This window comes from Rattus norvegicus, chromosome 9 (assembly GCF_021556685.1).
Source record: "Rattus norvegicus strain SHRSP/BbbUtx chromosome 9, alternate assembly SHRSP_T2T, whole genome shotgun sequence".
Lineage (NCBI taxonomy): Eukaryota > Metazoa > Chordata > Mammalia > Rodentia > Muridae > Rattus > Rattus norvegicus.
In genome coordinates, this window is record NC_141542.1 from 21,849,135 (window position 1) to 21,866,661 (window position 17,527).

General features: G+C 41.7%; 1 protein-coding gene across 3 annotated transcripts in view; it reads right to left on the reverse strand.

Moving 5' to 3' along the window:
* Positions 1–17,527, reverse strand: part of LOC134480509 (uncharacterized) — a 270,027-nt gene that overhangs the window by 215,836 nt on the left and 36,664 nt on the right. For all 3 annotated transcript variants that reach the window (NM_001447298.1, NM_001447297.1, NM_001447299.1), the window contains 1 exon segment: positions 14,485–14,616. In NM_001447298.1, coding sequence (NP_001434227.1) covers positions 14,485–14,576 — 92 coding nt within the window. In that variant the 5' untranslated portion in view covers positions 14,577–14,616.

A 17,527-nucleotide genomic window follows, 5' to 3' on the forward strand; every position in this document is an offset into this window, starting at 1 on the left:
TTCATTAGATGCTGAGAAAGCATTTGACAAAATTCAACACCCCTTCATGATAAAAGTCCTGGAAAGAATAGGAATTCAAGGCCCATACCTAAACATAGTAAAAGCCATATACAGCAAACCAGTTGCTAACATTAAACTAAATGGAGAGAAACTTGAAGCAATCCCACTAAAATCCGGGACTAGACAAGGCTGCCCACTCTCTCCCTACTTATTCAATATAGTTCTTGAAGTTCTAGCCAGAGCAATCAGACAACAAAAGGAGATCAAGGGGATACAGATCGGAAAAGAAGAGGTCAAAATATCACTATTTGCAGATGACATGATAGTATATTTAAGTGATCCCAAAAGTTCCACCAGAGAACTACTAAAGCTGATAAACAACTTCAGCAAAGTGGCTGGGTATAAAATTAACTCAAATAAATCAGTTGCCTTCCTCTATACAAAAGAGAAACAAGCCGAAAAGAAATTAGGGAAACGACACCCTTCATAATAGACCCAAATAATATAAAGTACCTCGGTGTGACTTTAACCAAGCAAGTAAAAGATCTGTACAATAAGAACTTCAAGACACTGAGGAAAGAAATTGAAGAAGACCTCAGAAGATGGAAAGATCTCCCATGTTCATGGATTGGCAGGATTAATATAGTAAAAATGGCCATTTTACCAAAAGCAATCTACAGATTCAATGCAATCCCCATCAAAATACCAATCCAATTCTTCAAAGAGTTAGACAGAACAATTTGCAAATTCATCTGGAATAACAAAAAACCCAGGATAGCTAAAGCTATCCTCAACAATAAATAGGCGTCAGGGGGAATCACTATCCCTGAACTCAAGCACTATTACAGAGCAATAGTGATAAAAACTGCATGGTATTGGTACAGAGACAGACAGATAGACCAATGGAATAGAATTGAAGACCCAGAAATGAACGCACACACCTATGGTCACTTGATTTTTGACAAAGGAGCCAAAACCATCCAATGGAAAAAAGATAGCATTTTCAGCAAATGGTGCTGGTTCAACTGGAGGGCAACATGTAGAAGAATGCAGATCGATCCATCCTTATCACCCTGTACAAAGCTTAAGTCCAAGTGGATCAAGGACCTCCACATCAAACCAGACACACTCAAACTAATAGAAGAAAAACTAGGGAAGCATCTGGAACACATGGGCACTGGAAAAAATTTCCTGAACAAAACACCAATGGCTTATGCCCTAAGATCAAGAATCGACAAATGGGATCTCATAAAACTGCAAAGCTTCTGTAAGGCAAAGGACACTGTGGTTAGGACAAAACGGCAACCAACAGATTGGGAAAAGATCTTTACCAATCCTACAACAGATAGAGGCCTTATATCCAAAATATACAAAGAACTCAAGAAGTTAGACCGCAGGGAAACAAATTACCCTATTAAAAAATGGGGTTCAGAGCTAAACAAAGAATTCACAGCTGAGGAATGCTGAATGGCTGAGAAACACCTAAAGAAATGTTCAACATCTTTAGTCATAAGGGAAATGCAAATCAAAACAACCCTGAGATTTCACCTCACACCAGTGAGAATGGCTAAGATCAAAAACTCAGGTGACAGCAGATGCTGGCGAGGATGTGGAGAAAGAGGAACACTCCTCCATTGTTGGTGGGATTGCAGACTGGTACAACCATTCTGGAAATCAGTCTGGAGGTTCCTCAGAAAATTGGACATTGAACTGCCTGAGGATCCAGCTATACCTCTCTTGGGCATATACCCAAAAGATTCCTCAACATACAAAAGAGACACGTGCTCCACTATGTTCATCGCAGCCTTATTTATAATAGCCAGAAGCTGGAAAGAACCCAGATGCCCTTCAACAGAGGAATGGATTCAGAAAATGTGGTACATCTACACAATGGAATATTACTCAGCTATCAAAAACAACGAGTTTATGAAATTCGTAGGCAAATGGTTGGAACTGGAAAATATCATCCTGAGTGATCTAACCCATTCACAGAAAGACATACATGGTATGCACTCATTGATAAGTGGCTATTAGCCCAAATGCTTGAATTACCCTAGATCCCTAGAACAAACGAAACTCAAGACGGATGATCAAAATGTGAATGCTTCACTCCTTCTTTAAATGAGGAAAAAGAATACCCTTGGCAGGGAAGAGAGAGGCAAAGATTAAAACAGAGACTGAAGGAACACCCATTCAGAGCCTGCCCCACATATGACCCATACATATACAGCCACCCAATTAGATAAGATGGACGAAGCAAAGAAGTGCAGGCCTACAGGAACCGGATGTAGATCGCTCCTGAGAGACACAGCCAGAATACAGCAAATACAGAGGCGAATGCCAGCACAAACCACTGAACTGAGAATAGGACCCCGTTGAAGGAATCAGAGAAAGAACTGGAAGAGCTTGAAGGGGCTCGAGACCCCAAAAGTACAACAATGTCAAGCAACCAGAGCTTCCAGGGACTAAGCCACTACCTAAAGACTATACATGGACTGACCCTGGACTCTGACCCCATAGGTAGCAATGAATATCCTAGTAAGAGTACCAGTGGAAGGGGAAGCCCTGGGTCCTGCTAAGACTGAACCCCCAGTGAACTAGACTATGGGGGGAGGGTGGCAATGGGTGGAGGGTTGGGAGGGGAACACCCATAAGGAAAGGAAGGGGGTAGGGGGATGTTTGCCCGGAAACGGGGAAAGGGAATAACACTTGAAATGTATATAAGAAATACTCAAGTTAATTAAAAAAAAACCTCATATGCTTTTAACCTCAGACCATTTTTTATTTTCTGCAGTGTATACTTAACCCCTAGGACATAACGGGCAAATGCTTGGCACCCATTAAACAGTCTGTGGTCAAAAAAAAAAATAAAAGAAAGTAAATATTGTGTTCATCTGTGGTGTTGGTGGTAAGAATAAAATCCTTAACATGAATAACAGGACCATGCAGAGCATGGCTTTACATTCTATGTACAAATTGAATAGCTAGAGGGAATTACCAAAAAAACAATAAGAATCCTAACAACAATTACAGAAATAATGAAATGAAATAAAACAAAAACAAAAGCAAAAACAACAATACTTTGTGGGTGTTGTAATTTAAGGCACGTATTAATTTTGACCAGCTTTGTAGGTATTTCCAATAAAAAGCAAACAAACAAACAAACAAACAAACAGCCTTATTAAAAGTGCTGCAGGTGCAGGAGAGAAAGCTGGGAGACATCCTGTGCTGCTGCCCCCATGCTGTGATTCTGCAGCAACAACTTCCTTGGGAATAGGAACCTGTATGCAGTGGGATCCCTTTCTGGACCTGGCATTCCAAAATAGGGGATTCCCTAATCCCAAACCTTGGAATCCAGTTGACTTCAGGCCAGGAATGAAGTCATCCATCATTAGTGAAAGAGCAAGGGAAAAATTACATAGGAAAAAATATGTGCCTTAATCAGAAAAGATCCTCAACTTCTAAGGCCTCCACAATCTCCACCCCTCTCTTCTGAGCTGTGCATAGTAATGTTGTATAACTCCAGTTGGTAGGAAAAGGCAGAGTTCTTCCCAGAAAAGTCATACATGATTTTCACCCTGACATCTGTGAGGTGAGGAGGCATCGTATCACAGAGTCAGCACACCCGGGATAAGGACACAGAAGCCACAGATGACAATGCCAAATGGACTCCCTCCTGAACTTATGGACCCATTAAAATTGAGGTTTAGACTAACCTTAGGCCATTCCACTCCCTGCCCATCCACCTGATTTGTATGTTTGCTCTGAGTAAAAGATCAGCGTGTAGCCCCAAATATCCTCTGGATTGGACTTGGAAATTCAGGAAGAACGATATTGGAGAAGGGATGGCTATGAGGTTACAATGTGGTAACACAAGGTCCAGGTTGACGTTTGCTCCCTGATGTCCGATTTCACTGTCTTGTTATATTTGAGAAAGGGAGAATGTCCAACTTAATATATAAAAGGTACAGAAATTTATTATTTTATATATGCCCTGTAGTTGATCCCTATGTTTCAAGAAAAATGGAGTTTTTATTCATACACACCTCATACATATCTCACACACACGACATGCACTCTCCTTTCACGCACACACACAGTCTTCATACACACCTCATACATATCTCACACACACCACATGCACTCTCCTTTCACGCACACACACAGTCTTCACACCACCTCATACATATCTCACACACACCACATGCACTCTCCTGTCACTCACACACACAATCTTCATACACACCTCACATTCTCTCCTCATTCATTCTCACATGCTCTCCTCATGCTCTCTCCCTGGCTCTCACATTTGTTCTCAGACTCGCTCTCTCATTCGCTCCCTCATTCACTCTTCACGTTCTCTCTCCACTCACTCTTCACATGCTCTTCTCATGCTCTCTCATTCGCTCTCACATTTGTTCTTACATTAGCTCTGTCATTTACTCTCTCATTCACTCCCTCATGCTCTCTCTCATTTACTCTTCACATGTTCCGTAGCCTTTCTCTTGCCCCATTCCTTTATTAATAATCCAAAAGCAGGTAGAAAAAAGACATTGTGTAATCATTTCCAAATCAAATTCAGAGAATAACTACATCCCACCAAGAACTAAGAATTGCAATTGTTCCCCACAGTTTCAAGGGTTGCCTATCCCCATGCCAGTGGCCAAAATAATAATAATTGTAAACTTATCATTATTTAAACTTTAATTATTTACTTTTATACTTCAGAGGCCAAAGCTCTGAGATCAGCTAATTGCATTTTCCTGTGACACTCTAATGATAAATGACATAGGCAAAACTGCCAGGCAGTGGCCAGAAAGAATCAAGGTAACCCTTAGCTCATTAATTCAGCTAGCTTTCTGTTCCTTGCACACAATGACACTCATAAGAGTCCGACTATTTTGACTTAGTATTTTTTTGGTTCTTCTTTTTCGGACTTGGGGACCGAACCCAGGGCCTTGTGCTTCCTAGGCAAGCGCTCTACCACTGAGCTAAGTCCCCAACCCCTTAACTTAGTATTCTAGTATATGATTTAATATACTTTATACTTCCTTACCCAGGAATCACTCTCATATGTTATGTAAAACTTATTTCCTAACTTCAATAACCTTTTCCTTTATTAGGGTCCCAATGTTGTCTCTAATTCATTTTCTAATAATTTTTTAAAGTTTCTTTGCAAGTCAAACCTTAATCTGGAACTTCAATTGTGCAGTTATTACATCTTTTCCAAGATGAGAACACACAGTATCCACCTGGGCCACTAGGGCTGTGCTGTGCTGTGCCCCTATGCATCAATTTCCAATTGTCTAAGAATCATAACATCAAGGAACATCTAGTTTCACAGAATTCACCAGAGCAGAAGGAGAAAGAAGTAGGAAAGTCAGATATAATACAATAATTGTGCACACCAAGGCCAACTGATAGGCAGACACACACAAATGAAATTTATACAGCCGTTGTCCAGGTCTAAGGTATGGAGAAATGGAAACAACCAGTTTTTACAAAAAGCTACTGCGGGCTACTGAGATGTCTCCATTGTATGTTGTCCCAAGCATTAGCGAAAACTCAGACAACAAAGAGAGGTCCAAAGGATACAGATTGGAAAGGAAGAAGTCAAAATATCACTGTTTCAGAGGATAGGGTAGTACACATGGGACACCCCAAAAGTTACAACAGAGAACTCCTAAGCCTGATAAACAACTTCAGCAAAGTGGCTGGGTATAAAATTAACTCAAACAAATCAGTAGCCTTCCTCTACACAAAAGATAAACAAGCTGAGAAAGAAATTAGGGAAATGACACCTTTCATAATAGTCCCAAATCATATAAAAATACCTCAGTGTGACTTTTATCAAACAAGTGAAAGATCTGTGTGACAAGAATGCCAGTGTCTGAAGAAAGATATTGAAGAAGGTCTCAGAAAATGGAAAGATCTCCGATGTTCATGGCTTGGCAGTATGAAGATAGTAAAAATGGCCATTTTCCCAAAGTGACCTACAGTTGCAATGCAATTTCCATCAAAATTCGATTCCAATTCTTCATAGGGTTAGACAGAACAATTTGCAAATTCATTTGGAATAACAAGTAAGGCAGGATAGCTAAAAATATCCTCAACAATAAAAGGACTTCCCTGGGAATCACCATCCCTGAACTCAAGCAGTTTACAGATCATTAGTGATAAAACTGTATGGTATTGGTACAGAGACAGGAAGATAGACCAGTGGAATAGAATTGCAGATCCAGAAATGAACCCACACACCTATGGTCCCTTGATTTTTGACAAAAGAGACAAAAGCATCCAGTGGAAAAAGGATAGCATTTTTAGCAAAGGGTGCTGGTTCAAATGGAGGTCAGCATATGGAGTAGTACAAATCATCCCCTTCTTATTGCCCTGTGTAAAGCTTAAGTCCAGGTGGATCAAGGACCTCTACATCAAACCAGATCACTCAAACTAATAGAAGCAAAAGCGGGGAAGAATCTTGAACACATGGACACTGGAAAAAATTTCCTGAACAAAACACGAATGGCTTATGCTCTAAGATCAAGAATAGACAAATGGGACCTCATAAAGCTACAAAGCTTCTGTAAGACAAAGGACACTGTGGTTAGGACAAAACAGCAACCAACAAATTGGGAAAAAACCTTTACTAATCCTACAACTGATAGAGGGCTAATATCCAAAATATACAAAGAACTCATGAAGTTGGACTGCAGGGAGACTAATAACCCTATTGAAAATTGCAGTTCAGAGCTAAACAAAGAATTCATAGCTGAGGAATATGGAGTGGCTGAGAAGCACCAAAAGAAATGTTCAACATCTTTAGTTATAAGGGAAATGCAAATCAAAACAACCCTGAGATTCCACCTCACACTAGTCTGAATGGCTAAGATCAAACACTCAGGTGACTGAAGATGCTTTTGCAGATTTGAGAAAGAGGAACACTCCTCCATTGTTGGTGAGATTGCAGACTGGTACAACCATTCTGGATATCAGTCTGGAGGTTCCTCAGAAAATTAGACATTGCACTAGCTGAGGACAAAGCTATACCTCTCTTGCACATATACCCAAAAGATGCTCCAACATACAACAGGGCACATGCTCCACCATGTTCATAGCAGCCTTATTTATAATAGTCATAAAATGAAAAGATCCCAGATGCCCTTCAACAGAGGAATGGAAACAGAAATTGTGGTACATCTACACAATGGAGTACTACAGAGATATCAAAAACAATGACTTCATGAAATTCATAGGCAAAGAGAACGAACTAAAACATATCATCCTGAGTGAGTTAACCCAATGACAAAAACACACACATGGTTTGCACTCACTGATAAGTGGATATTAGGCCAAATGCTCAAATTCTCCAAGATTCACAGACCAAATGAAATTCAGGAAGGATGACCAAAATGCTGATTCTTCACTCCTTCCTTTAAAGGAGAAGAAGAATCCCTATTGAAGGGATAGGGATGCAAAGTTTAAAACAGAGCCTAGAGGAATGTCCATTCAGAGTCTACCCAACATGTGGCCTATACATATACAGCCTTCAAACTAGATAACGTGGATGAAGCTAAGAAGTGCAGGCTGATAGGAACTGGATATAGATGTCTCCTGAGATTCACAGCCAGATCATGTCAAATAGAGTGGCAAATGCTAGCAGCAAACCATTGAACTGAGAACTGGACCTCAGTTGGAGGAATTAGAGAAAGATTGAAAGAGCTGAAGGGACTTGCAACCCCATAAGGACAACCATGGCTGCCAAGCAGAGTTCCCAGAGACTAAACCAGTACCAATCACTATACAGGGACTGTGCCATGGCCTCATCTGCATGTGTATCAGAGGATGGTCTTCTTGGGCACAAATGGAATGAGCAGCCCTTGGTCCTGCCTAGGCTTGGAAAGTGTATGGCTGGTGAAGGGAATACTTTTATAGCAGAGGTGGAGGGCAATGGTATTCAGACTTATTTCTGGAAAACAAGGAAGGAATAACATTTGAATTCGAAATGAAAAATATCCAACTAAAAATCAACAACAACAAAATGGTATTTTGAGCTTCGAATCAAAATAAGCCACAGTCAGGAAACAGAGAATTGTATGGCTATGGTTTTCTTCAAACATGCTCAGGGCCCAGGTAGGTTCTGGGCCCAGGCTGAACCAAGCAGGTTCCTGCCACTGACTGCTCCTCTATTCCTGTTTCCAGAGGCATCATGCAGATTAATATTGGGCCAGAGATGTGGGCAGAGCTCGTCAGAAGTGGCTTTCTTTCCTGTGGTTTCAGGATTATCTGCATTCCTGGGTGTTCAGCATTTTCTGCCCCGGGATTTGTGTGCAGGATTACCGATGGCTTTAAACTCCCTTCTACCATGTTTATATGTCCTGGGAGGTGTTACAGAAAAATTAATGTTTATCCTATTAATTTGGTCAAAACTGTCATCGACAGAGTATAATTTAGAGGTAACTATATATTTGACAGCAAGCCTACACAGTGGATAATGTATGCATGATGAAGTTGAAATTCAGAGTTGGAAAAACAGTGCACAGTGACTGTATAAATGCCTGTGAATCTCAGTCTGACTGGGAAGTGATTTGATGCCCAGTCGCCATGAGAATGCAGAGATCCATCCCTCCCTGATAGCTGTGGGACTTCAGATGTTGACACTAATGATCAATATAGAAGGTTCTTAAGAGTGAAGTGTTTGAGATTACTCCTTTATTGACCAGAATACATCCAATTTACTTGATAGTAACCAGATGCAGGTAGTCAATATATACAGTCTATATCCTTATCAAAATAGAAAAGCAAATGAACAAAACGACAACAACAGATAAATAACAAATCTTCAAATGAATAGAAGGAGAACCAAATAACCAAAATAATTAAAAATTAACCAAACTTTAAATAGAGGAATTGCACTAAGCATTTTTTGCTGCTCCTTTTGCAGAATAGACTTATAGCCTGTGGCTTGCCTTGGAGACATAGTAGACAAGCAGTTAGTGATGGTAATAATCTTTTCAAGAGGAGTGGAAGTAGGTCTGTTTTGTTGGAGTGGAGGTATTAAGGAAAAAGCCATCCAACACTGAGTGTAAATGATATTACAGACTTTGTCACAAAGTCTTTCCAATATTGTGAACTGATCTCCACGAAACTGTTCTGGATGACCCATCAGGACAGGTACAAATTTACACGTGCACAGTCTTTCTGGATGACCAGCAGCTCTTGACTGATGTGCATCAGCACTTCTCTGAGTCCCTCAAAAAGTGTACACTTGCTGGAGAGAGGCAAGGTGAAAATACAGGGTATTCAATCCAAAGAAATCAAACTAAAGGAGGAAAATGCAGTCCACAATTGCTATGGAAATTACAGGTGAGATGCAATAGTGGTGTATTTGCTGTGCACACTTAGTTCTCCTCCTGTAGCACTTCTCTCCAAGGGAGATCTTGTCCTGGACTGTGTCATGTTCGAGTTTCTGCTGGAGAATTTCAGACCTAGCAGAGCAAGGGAAAAAAGGTTTAGTGAGTGGTTGTCAATTCAGCTCTCCCCCTTATATCAGCTCTATTCAGTTGGACAATCCAGCATGACCTGTCAGCTGAGGTCAGTCCCTGCATCCCCAAGTGTCCTAGAGTACCTGCACTTGGATTTATATCTCATCTTTCAAACTGCTAGAATTTGAACTGTGGACTATGCACTGTACTGGGATTAAGAGAAAAATGAGCATTTTTTCCCACTGGTCCAGGTATATGACATTGAATAATAACATTGTAGCTATGTCTAAATCTGAGTTCAAGAGAGGTATGAGCAACCTAGAATACCATGTGGATTCCTTCTGGAGAACATGCCCAGAATTGAGGTGAAATTTCTGATTATGTTAGCACTGAAGGAACCCGTCTAGTTTCCATTTGTAACCACTGAGTCTGCAAATACACAGAGAAGCCATCTCACTTCAAATTCATGCTCACTGCATAGATCCTGTAATCACTGAGAATGTGCTCCATGTAAATCTTCCCAGCGTACACACGGACATTAAAGGTGATTATGATGTAGAAACAGAACAGCACCCCTGTAAGTCTATGGCTAGTGTAAGGCAATTTGTGAGAGGACAGAAGAGAAAATGTCCTCAGATCTTTCCGGAGAGATCACAGGAAGAAAGGAGTAGAACATAGCAAGAAATCCAGAGGATCATATATATTGTTTCATGGGCAAAATTCACATGAACTGTACCAGAACAATACTCTGAGTAGCTCTTTAGCTGCCTGAGGCTGAAATCCAGGTGGGGTGGTCATCCACCCAAAAAGGGTATTTATATAGGGAAAGATATTCAAATGGCTTCTTCCAGCCTGTGTTCCTACCTGAACATTAATGCTTAATGTAAAGATTCCCCAGGATTCGCTGGAGGCATAAAAACAAATGTTGAGTGGGATATGTACATAGTGGCCAGATCCTATAGACAGCTCAGTCAGTGATGTGCTGTCCTCCCATAAACCGTCATAGACTCAGGGTTCTTTCTCCATTAACAATCTGGCTTAGCAAGTCCCAAAGGCTGTGTAGAGCTGTCTTGTTGCTCAGCAAAGGATCATATGTTGGTGGTGGACTAGACTCTTGTTCTTGTTCACTCTTTCAGACTTTCCCCAAAGTGTGCAACTTCTTCTAATCGGAGCTGTCTTTACCATAGCCTGAGTGACTTCATGCCCAAAGCTAGAATCACAGGAAATCTCCATAACCTGGATCCAAATCAACAAATTTTCTCCCCGTAATGTGATTGTTCCAGAGATAATTTGAATAAGTAAGTAAAAGCTTGCATGGATTATCTCACACTGAATCAGATTCTATGGAAGGGCTCCATCGTATGGTACACTTTTACTCCTTGGCTGATGGACGTCTGGATAGATTCTCCTTCAAGGTTACTCTGGGATCACTACAACATTGATGCTCCCTAGTTGCAATGGCAATACCTACTCCTTGTTGTGGAATCACTGGGTTAACTAAAACTTCTGTTCCACTTTCTGAACATGGCTTCTCATAGGGCTACCTGTTCTTACACTGTCAGACCCATTTGAAGCTCATCATTTCTCCTAACCCATTGAGGCTGAAATTAACTGAGAGAAAATGATGTTGATCGACAGCACTTGCAGAATGCTACACAGATAACATAGAGGAGCGCTTTGTATAATCTGTGCACCTAAAGGGCCTCCTGAAACTACCCTGTTCTTGCACCACAGCATAGCTATGGGACTTTTTCTGGATGACGATACAATTCCAAGCAACTCAAATTCTCAATGAATAAAATCCAAGCCAAACTCCCAGGGGAAGTTGTAGTGTGCCAAGGTAGCTCGAAAGAAATGGTAGCAGGCAATGTGGAAAGCAACCTTGGAGAAGACACAGTGAGTGACACAACCTTCCAGTGGGCTTTCACAATTCACAAAGAAAAGAGAAGCAGAATAAACTCATGGATTTTTCTAGAGAAGCCTTGCCCTTACCTCCCAGTACTCCATTCCTTTGATGTGCTCCAAAGGATTTCAATGCAGATCAGTAGTTTTGCCCCTAATCACTTGAAAATCTAACTTTACAGGTGTTTTTGTGTCCTCTTTTTGGGGGTTGCATTTCTAAAGGATTTTATTGTCCTGCTTCTACACCATAACAAAAAGGGACCTGCAAGCTCTAGGCCTGTACCATTTGTTACCCCTGTGAAACACGACTCACTTGAACATATTTCCACTCCTCCCCCAGACTTCACAAGATAATTCTGTTCTGAAATTTTTGGAAACAGAATAAATTAGTAATTTAAGTGTCCTTTTGCTGTACAGAGCTAGATGGAGATGCCAAATGACTGGGCAGCTCTATTTCATGTTTCATGGATGTAAAGTGAATGCTTAGAGTACTTTTCTCATGAAACTTGGAAATAGAGGGAAACACACCTTCACTACTGCAAACACACACACACACACACACACACACACACACATACCCACACACACCACACACACACACACACAAACACACACACAAACACAGACACACAGATACACACTCGCATGCACAAATGAAAACTTTGCTCTTATGCAGCACATTTCCTGTTGAGTGAGGAATTAGTGGGAACAATGCTGTGTACAAGTCTCTTAGACTCAAGCAGGCTGTGCTGCCCTGGCCTGTACTCATTTCCACTTCAGGAAACCTTTCTATGCAGATACTTGCTGGTCTGACAAGTAAGTTACATGTTCTGCACAGATAGCCTAAACAACACAACATTAAATCCCCAAGAGAGAGATTTCTAGGAAAAGACTCCATCAAGCTCTATGCTGACTCATCATAGGCCCCTCACTAAAACTACCCTGTTTCCTTCATAGAAGACTTTGGAAGCATCAGAGAAGACAGTAACTCATGGTCACTTCCGAGGAACATTTGATCACATTAGAGTTCCTGTGATATTAAAACAACCTCAATGTCAGTCAGAAAAAGGCTAAATAAATAACATACAGTGAATTTTCTGAAATGCGGCACTGTGTACAATATTGAGAGGGAATCTATCCTGAAAGAATGCAGTGCCCATGATATAGTCAGCAAAGCAATGTCAGCAGAGGGTTGCACTCTAGGATTCCATGCAAGATCATGGTGAAGCCAATAAGACAATCCAGAATCTTCCCGGGGGATAACTCTGTTCAGGTAAAGTGAAGAAATCTAATCCTTATTTTTAAAATAGCTGAATGGTTTAAGAATGTGTTGAGACAAATAAGAGAGGGGGCTCCACTTGGAACTGGACGAATGATGCAAAGACTGCTGGCCAGCACAAAACAGGAAGCTTCATGTTTGTTGAGAGACCTAGGCTTAAAGGACTAAGTTAGATAATGACTGGACAAAACTGCATGTCATGAACTGGCCTCCCCGCATGCTCCCTAAGATGCAGGTCAGCACAGCAATGCACCTTTCTTGGTGAGAATTGGGGGTACATATGGATAACTTTGTTCTTGAAGTCTCAAATCTCTCATGCCAGCCCTCAGCCTTTGAGAAACCTTTTCCACATCCTTGGTCTTCTAACCAGCTTCAGGTTGTAAGGCCCAGTTATGAACTCTCCAGGAGCACTCAAATAAGACAGGACTGACATGCTGTTACACTGGCTCTGTAGTTACCCAAGATCTATGAAGCATTAAGTCACCATCTTCATATACAGGGACATGAGGGGAAGAAGAACAAAAGCCACCACAAATGACAATGAGAACTATTTCTTTGGCATTTCCACCAGGCTCTCCTCCTTGAAAACTACTTACTTCCTGAGTCTCACACGATCCCTGTAAAGAAAATGAGCTCCAGGCTTTTGCTTCATCCCTCAAAGCCCTGTTCTAGTCTAAAGAGGGCTCGCACATAGCACCCTCCATACATAATGGCATGTAGTGCTGTGCTGTGTGATCAACCTATCTCCCTTAATGAAGTGCAGATTCTCAAAGAGCAGGAGCATTTGCTTTCCAAACATGCAGTTTCTTGAAAAGGGGCTATCTCAACAGAGGGCCTTGTAAACCATCACCTGAATGAACACTTGGATGAGACCTAGGTCAGGACATGGATCAGTCAATAGACAGTTACATTGGTTTGTCTATGGTTATGGTAAGACCTGAGGACAACCTGACCCTGAGCCCTAACCCTACCTGCTGTTGCTTGGCTCTGGGGTCACAGATGTTCATTCCGGCCTCTTCACAGAACCTCTTTTTCTCCACAGAGGATGCTGGCAGTTCAGTCTGCTCCTCCAGCAGTTCTCTCTTCTCATTCAGCAAAATCTGTATATTGTTCTTCAATTGAGCTTGTTCACGTAGGAGCTGGGATTGCCTGATGCTGAACCACAATCAAAAAATGGTAAATCCCAGCCAGCTTCTATTTGCCTGTCACTCCTGCAAGTACAATCATCCCTTCAAGGGTCTTCATCCTCAGAAATCCCCAGAATAGAGCCACACTATACAAGTTAGCACCAATTAGAGGAGGTCAAATCCAGAATCCACATTCCACATTTCAAAGTACTTCTAAAAATCCTGACACTAAGACGGTTTATATAAATCAAGGAAGAAGAGATGGTCCATAAGGGAGCTCGTATGTCCATGGTATGGTGAAACCATCTTCACGTTGTGGGGAAAGCCCCTCTGAGGGGTAGTTGAAGACGCAATAGCTATACAATCTTTCCATGTGTTTCTCATGGATCACAGATCTTTAAAGCTCCTGTCAGAGTCCTAGAGATTCACAGTTCATTGATATTCCCATCATGGTGCAAACCTTTTCTATCTAGAGGAACTTTAACGGGGAAAATAACAATTGGAGGGTCTTCTACACCCTTCACATGTAGGACAACTGAGTCCAAGAGCTACAAATCTAAGACCCTTGCCAGGAGGCAGCCTTCTTGTTAAGAGTCAAACACCGTGGAACCAGAGCCCTGACTTTTGTTAAAGTCATACAGGACAGAAGCATTCCCTGCCTAGTGCTGTGTTCTCATCTCTGTCAGCGACTCACCGGTAGGAACTGTTCACTTGTATGAGCTCCTTGTACCTCTCCATGGCATCACTTATTGAGTTGGTCATCATTTGCATAGCCATCATTCTCATCTCATGTTCAGATTGAAGTACTGGCAATTCGACATCCAGCCTGGGTTAGGTCATGGCCAAAGGAACAAATAACCATCTGAACTCACGATTTCAGAATTAGGAGAAATGTAAATAAAAATATATATAATAAAAAAGTTCAAATTCAAGGAATGGTGGAAGGGAAGAAAGTGGCAAAGTCAAAAACCAGACCAAAACCCAACAGTGAGACTCAATCCACAGAAAATATTTCCATGTAAATAAGCAAATTTTGTTTTGAAATAAGGACTCCTTAAAAGCCTGGGGAGATATGGTTCTGCAAAGACTTACTATATAGGAGTGGGCAGAGCCTGAGACCTGCCTGTTTGGAATAACAACTGTCAAGAATTTATTCCCACAGTGACCCTTTCTAGGTCACAATAAACCATCACTGGATAGTTAAAAAAATAAAAAACTAACGATCAAAGCAGGTAAAAAAAGTTAGGTGAAATCAGACTGTTCTCTCAATTACTTAAACCCAGTATATAGCACATACTTGCTCCTTTGAAGTAGTTGTACTGATTAAACTTATTATCCTGGGCCCAGGAGAACTGAGCCACGGTACCAATTGGAGGGACCTGACCTTCAAGAGCTGGCCAGGTGAGCATGATGGAATTGACTAGTTCAGGAAGAAGATTGCTCCAGTCTGTGCCACAGCTTTGGGCCCAGCGAAAGCTGTGATGACATTTCTCTTGTTTTGAAAGCAGGTATACTCAATCCTTGGTTTCTATTGTTACATGAATTCTCAGAGTGCATAACTAAGTTTGACAGGGAAGAGGATTTATAGCACCTCCTCCCCTCAGGAGAGTCCTGGGTGCCACCAAGGTATACAGAAGGAGCAAAGTGCTCTGTTGATCAGTGTGGGCCTCCACGTACTCATCACTTTCATGACCTGCAGACTGTTGATCAAACAAATCCTCAGACCCCATCAAAGGTCCCAGATGTCCTGATCCTGAGTAAAACACCACATATACTTCCACCTATATACATACCAACCCATATCCAAACACATTTAGAATGCCAACTACATGCATGGAGGTGCCATAGAATCAGAGTATAATGAACAAATTCAGAGGAAAGAGTGATGCCGTGCAGGCATTTCATTCACTCCCACAGCTGCAGCAAGTGTGACCAGGTCCTTCCAGCTGCTGACAGAACCAATGCCTCTCCAACCACCTCAGGCTAAACTACAAAAAAGGTTAACTCTAAACACACAGCACCTAGCTTATCTCACAAGGTAATGCCTGCCAAGGCTCCTTAAAATCCAGCATGAGAGGTGAAACTCTCTCGTGCTATGAGGAAATCTCGGGTTAGCAGAAAGAGAGCACAAGACAGTGAACAGGTTACTGGGCATAATGACTACCTGTGGTCCCACTCATCATAGATATAAAGGTCCAGGATTTGATAAAGTTCATCCCTCTCAAATTGACACTTCTTGATTTCAAATTTGAGCTCCTCCAGTTCCTTTAGAAGCTCCTCTTGCTTACTGATGACACTTTGGGATGATGCCTTCCTACCAAAACCTATAGAAAGATAAACCCAAGTGAATTTGTATATTTGATGGACCACAGGCAGAAAAGATCCTTCTGAATCCCAAGAGGAGGTTGAGGAAGGGAAAATGGTAGAGACTGGGTGAATCCCTAAAAGAGCAGAAAAGCTTTCTTAAAGGTGGATTTTTAAGCTATGTCCCTCTTCCCAACCTCTAATGCCATACTCGTGCCACACTCACTATTACAGGACCCCTCACCCTGAAAAGTATAACCTGACTGATACATAAACATCTGGGACAATGTTATCTCATATCAGATGTGGTGCAGTCAATCCTGGAGTTCATAATGCTTAGCACCATCAAGCTCTAACCAAGTGTGGTCCAGCCCAAAGTGTTTAAGAACTCAATTCAAGACTAGGGGTGCATCCTTCCTTGTTCTTGCCATCAGAGACTTATGTAACCTACAGTAATCTAGAGGATGAAGTGCTTAAACTCCCAACCATGGATATTCACATTGTTAATCTCACAGTGCCTCCTCCTGCCATTCATTGACACTCACATTTAAAAAGCTTCAAGAAAAGACACTGAAGGCACCATTTTCTGGCTTTCTCTCAAATTAAAGAGTAGGAACTCTTGACTCTTGGTTTGCCTTTGAGAAATCCCAAGGCTCCTGCTTGTAAGGCCTAGTCTTAGAAGGCACATCTCAAACCTACCTCCTTGAGGATATTCCCCAACTCTGCCTAGGACTCACCAAGCCTTCCCCAGCATGATTTCCTCCTTCTTGTTTCACTAGAGAGGGGGTCAGCTTCCCTCTGACCTGGTGTGGTCTCTCCTTGATCTCCCCTCTCCTTCCGAAATAGCCTGAGCAGCTGGCGAAACATGCCTGCTTGTGAACCCAAAGGGAACTGAAGTAATATCCCAAAGGCGGTTGGTGTCACCACAACACTGGTGACATCACTGAAGATTCTAGGGATCTCTTAGATACAATGGAGTGTCCAGTGAAGGGCTTACTGATGATGTCACTGGAAATTTCTATGGCCTACCTACTAACCAGCTCTCCACAAAGTGATGAATTTCTCGGGGACCCTTTCCTCCAGTCTCCCATGTGTCACTGGGAATACCATTTGGCAACCTCTATTTCAAAGCTAGATATGTCTCTCTGCTTCATTAGAAGTCAACAATGCTTTTGCTGGGGAGAGTTGCTTACAACCCTCAATTGGAGAACAGATTTTTCTTAGCACCCAAATCTCTAGGGGCCAAGGGGGAGGCAGTTTTTTCTTAAAAGTAAATCTACTACCTGAGAAAATGCATGTGACACACATTTCGATTCCTAAGCTTTTCCCTTTTTCTGGAGGCCAATGTGTTTCTTCTATACCTCTGAATATATGAAACCGAGAAATAGTTGATTAGTGTGCAGTCCTTGACAGCTGACATTGTTTCCAATTAC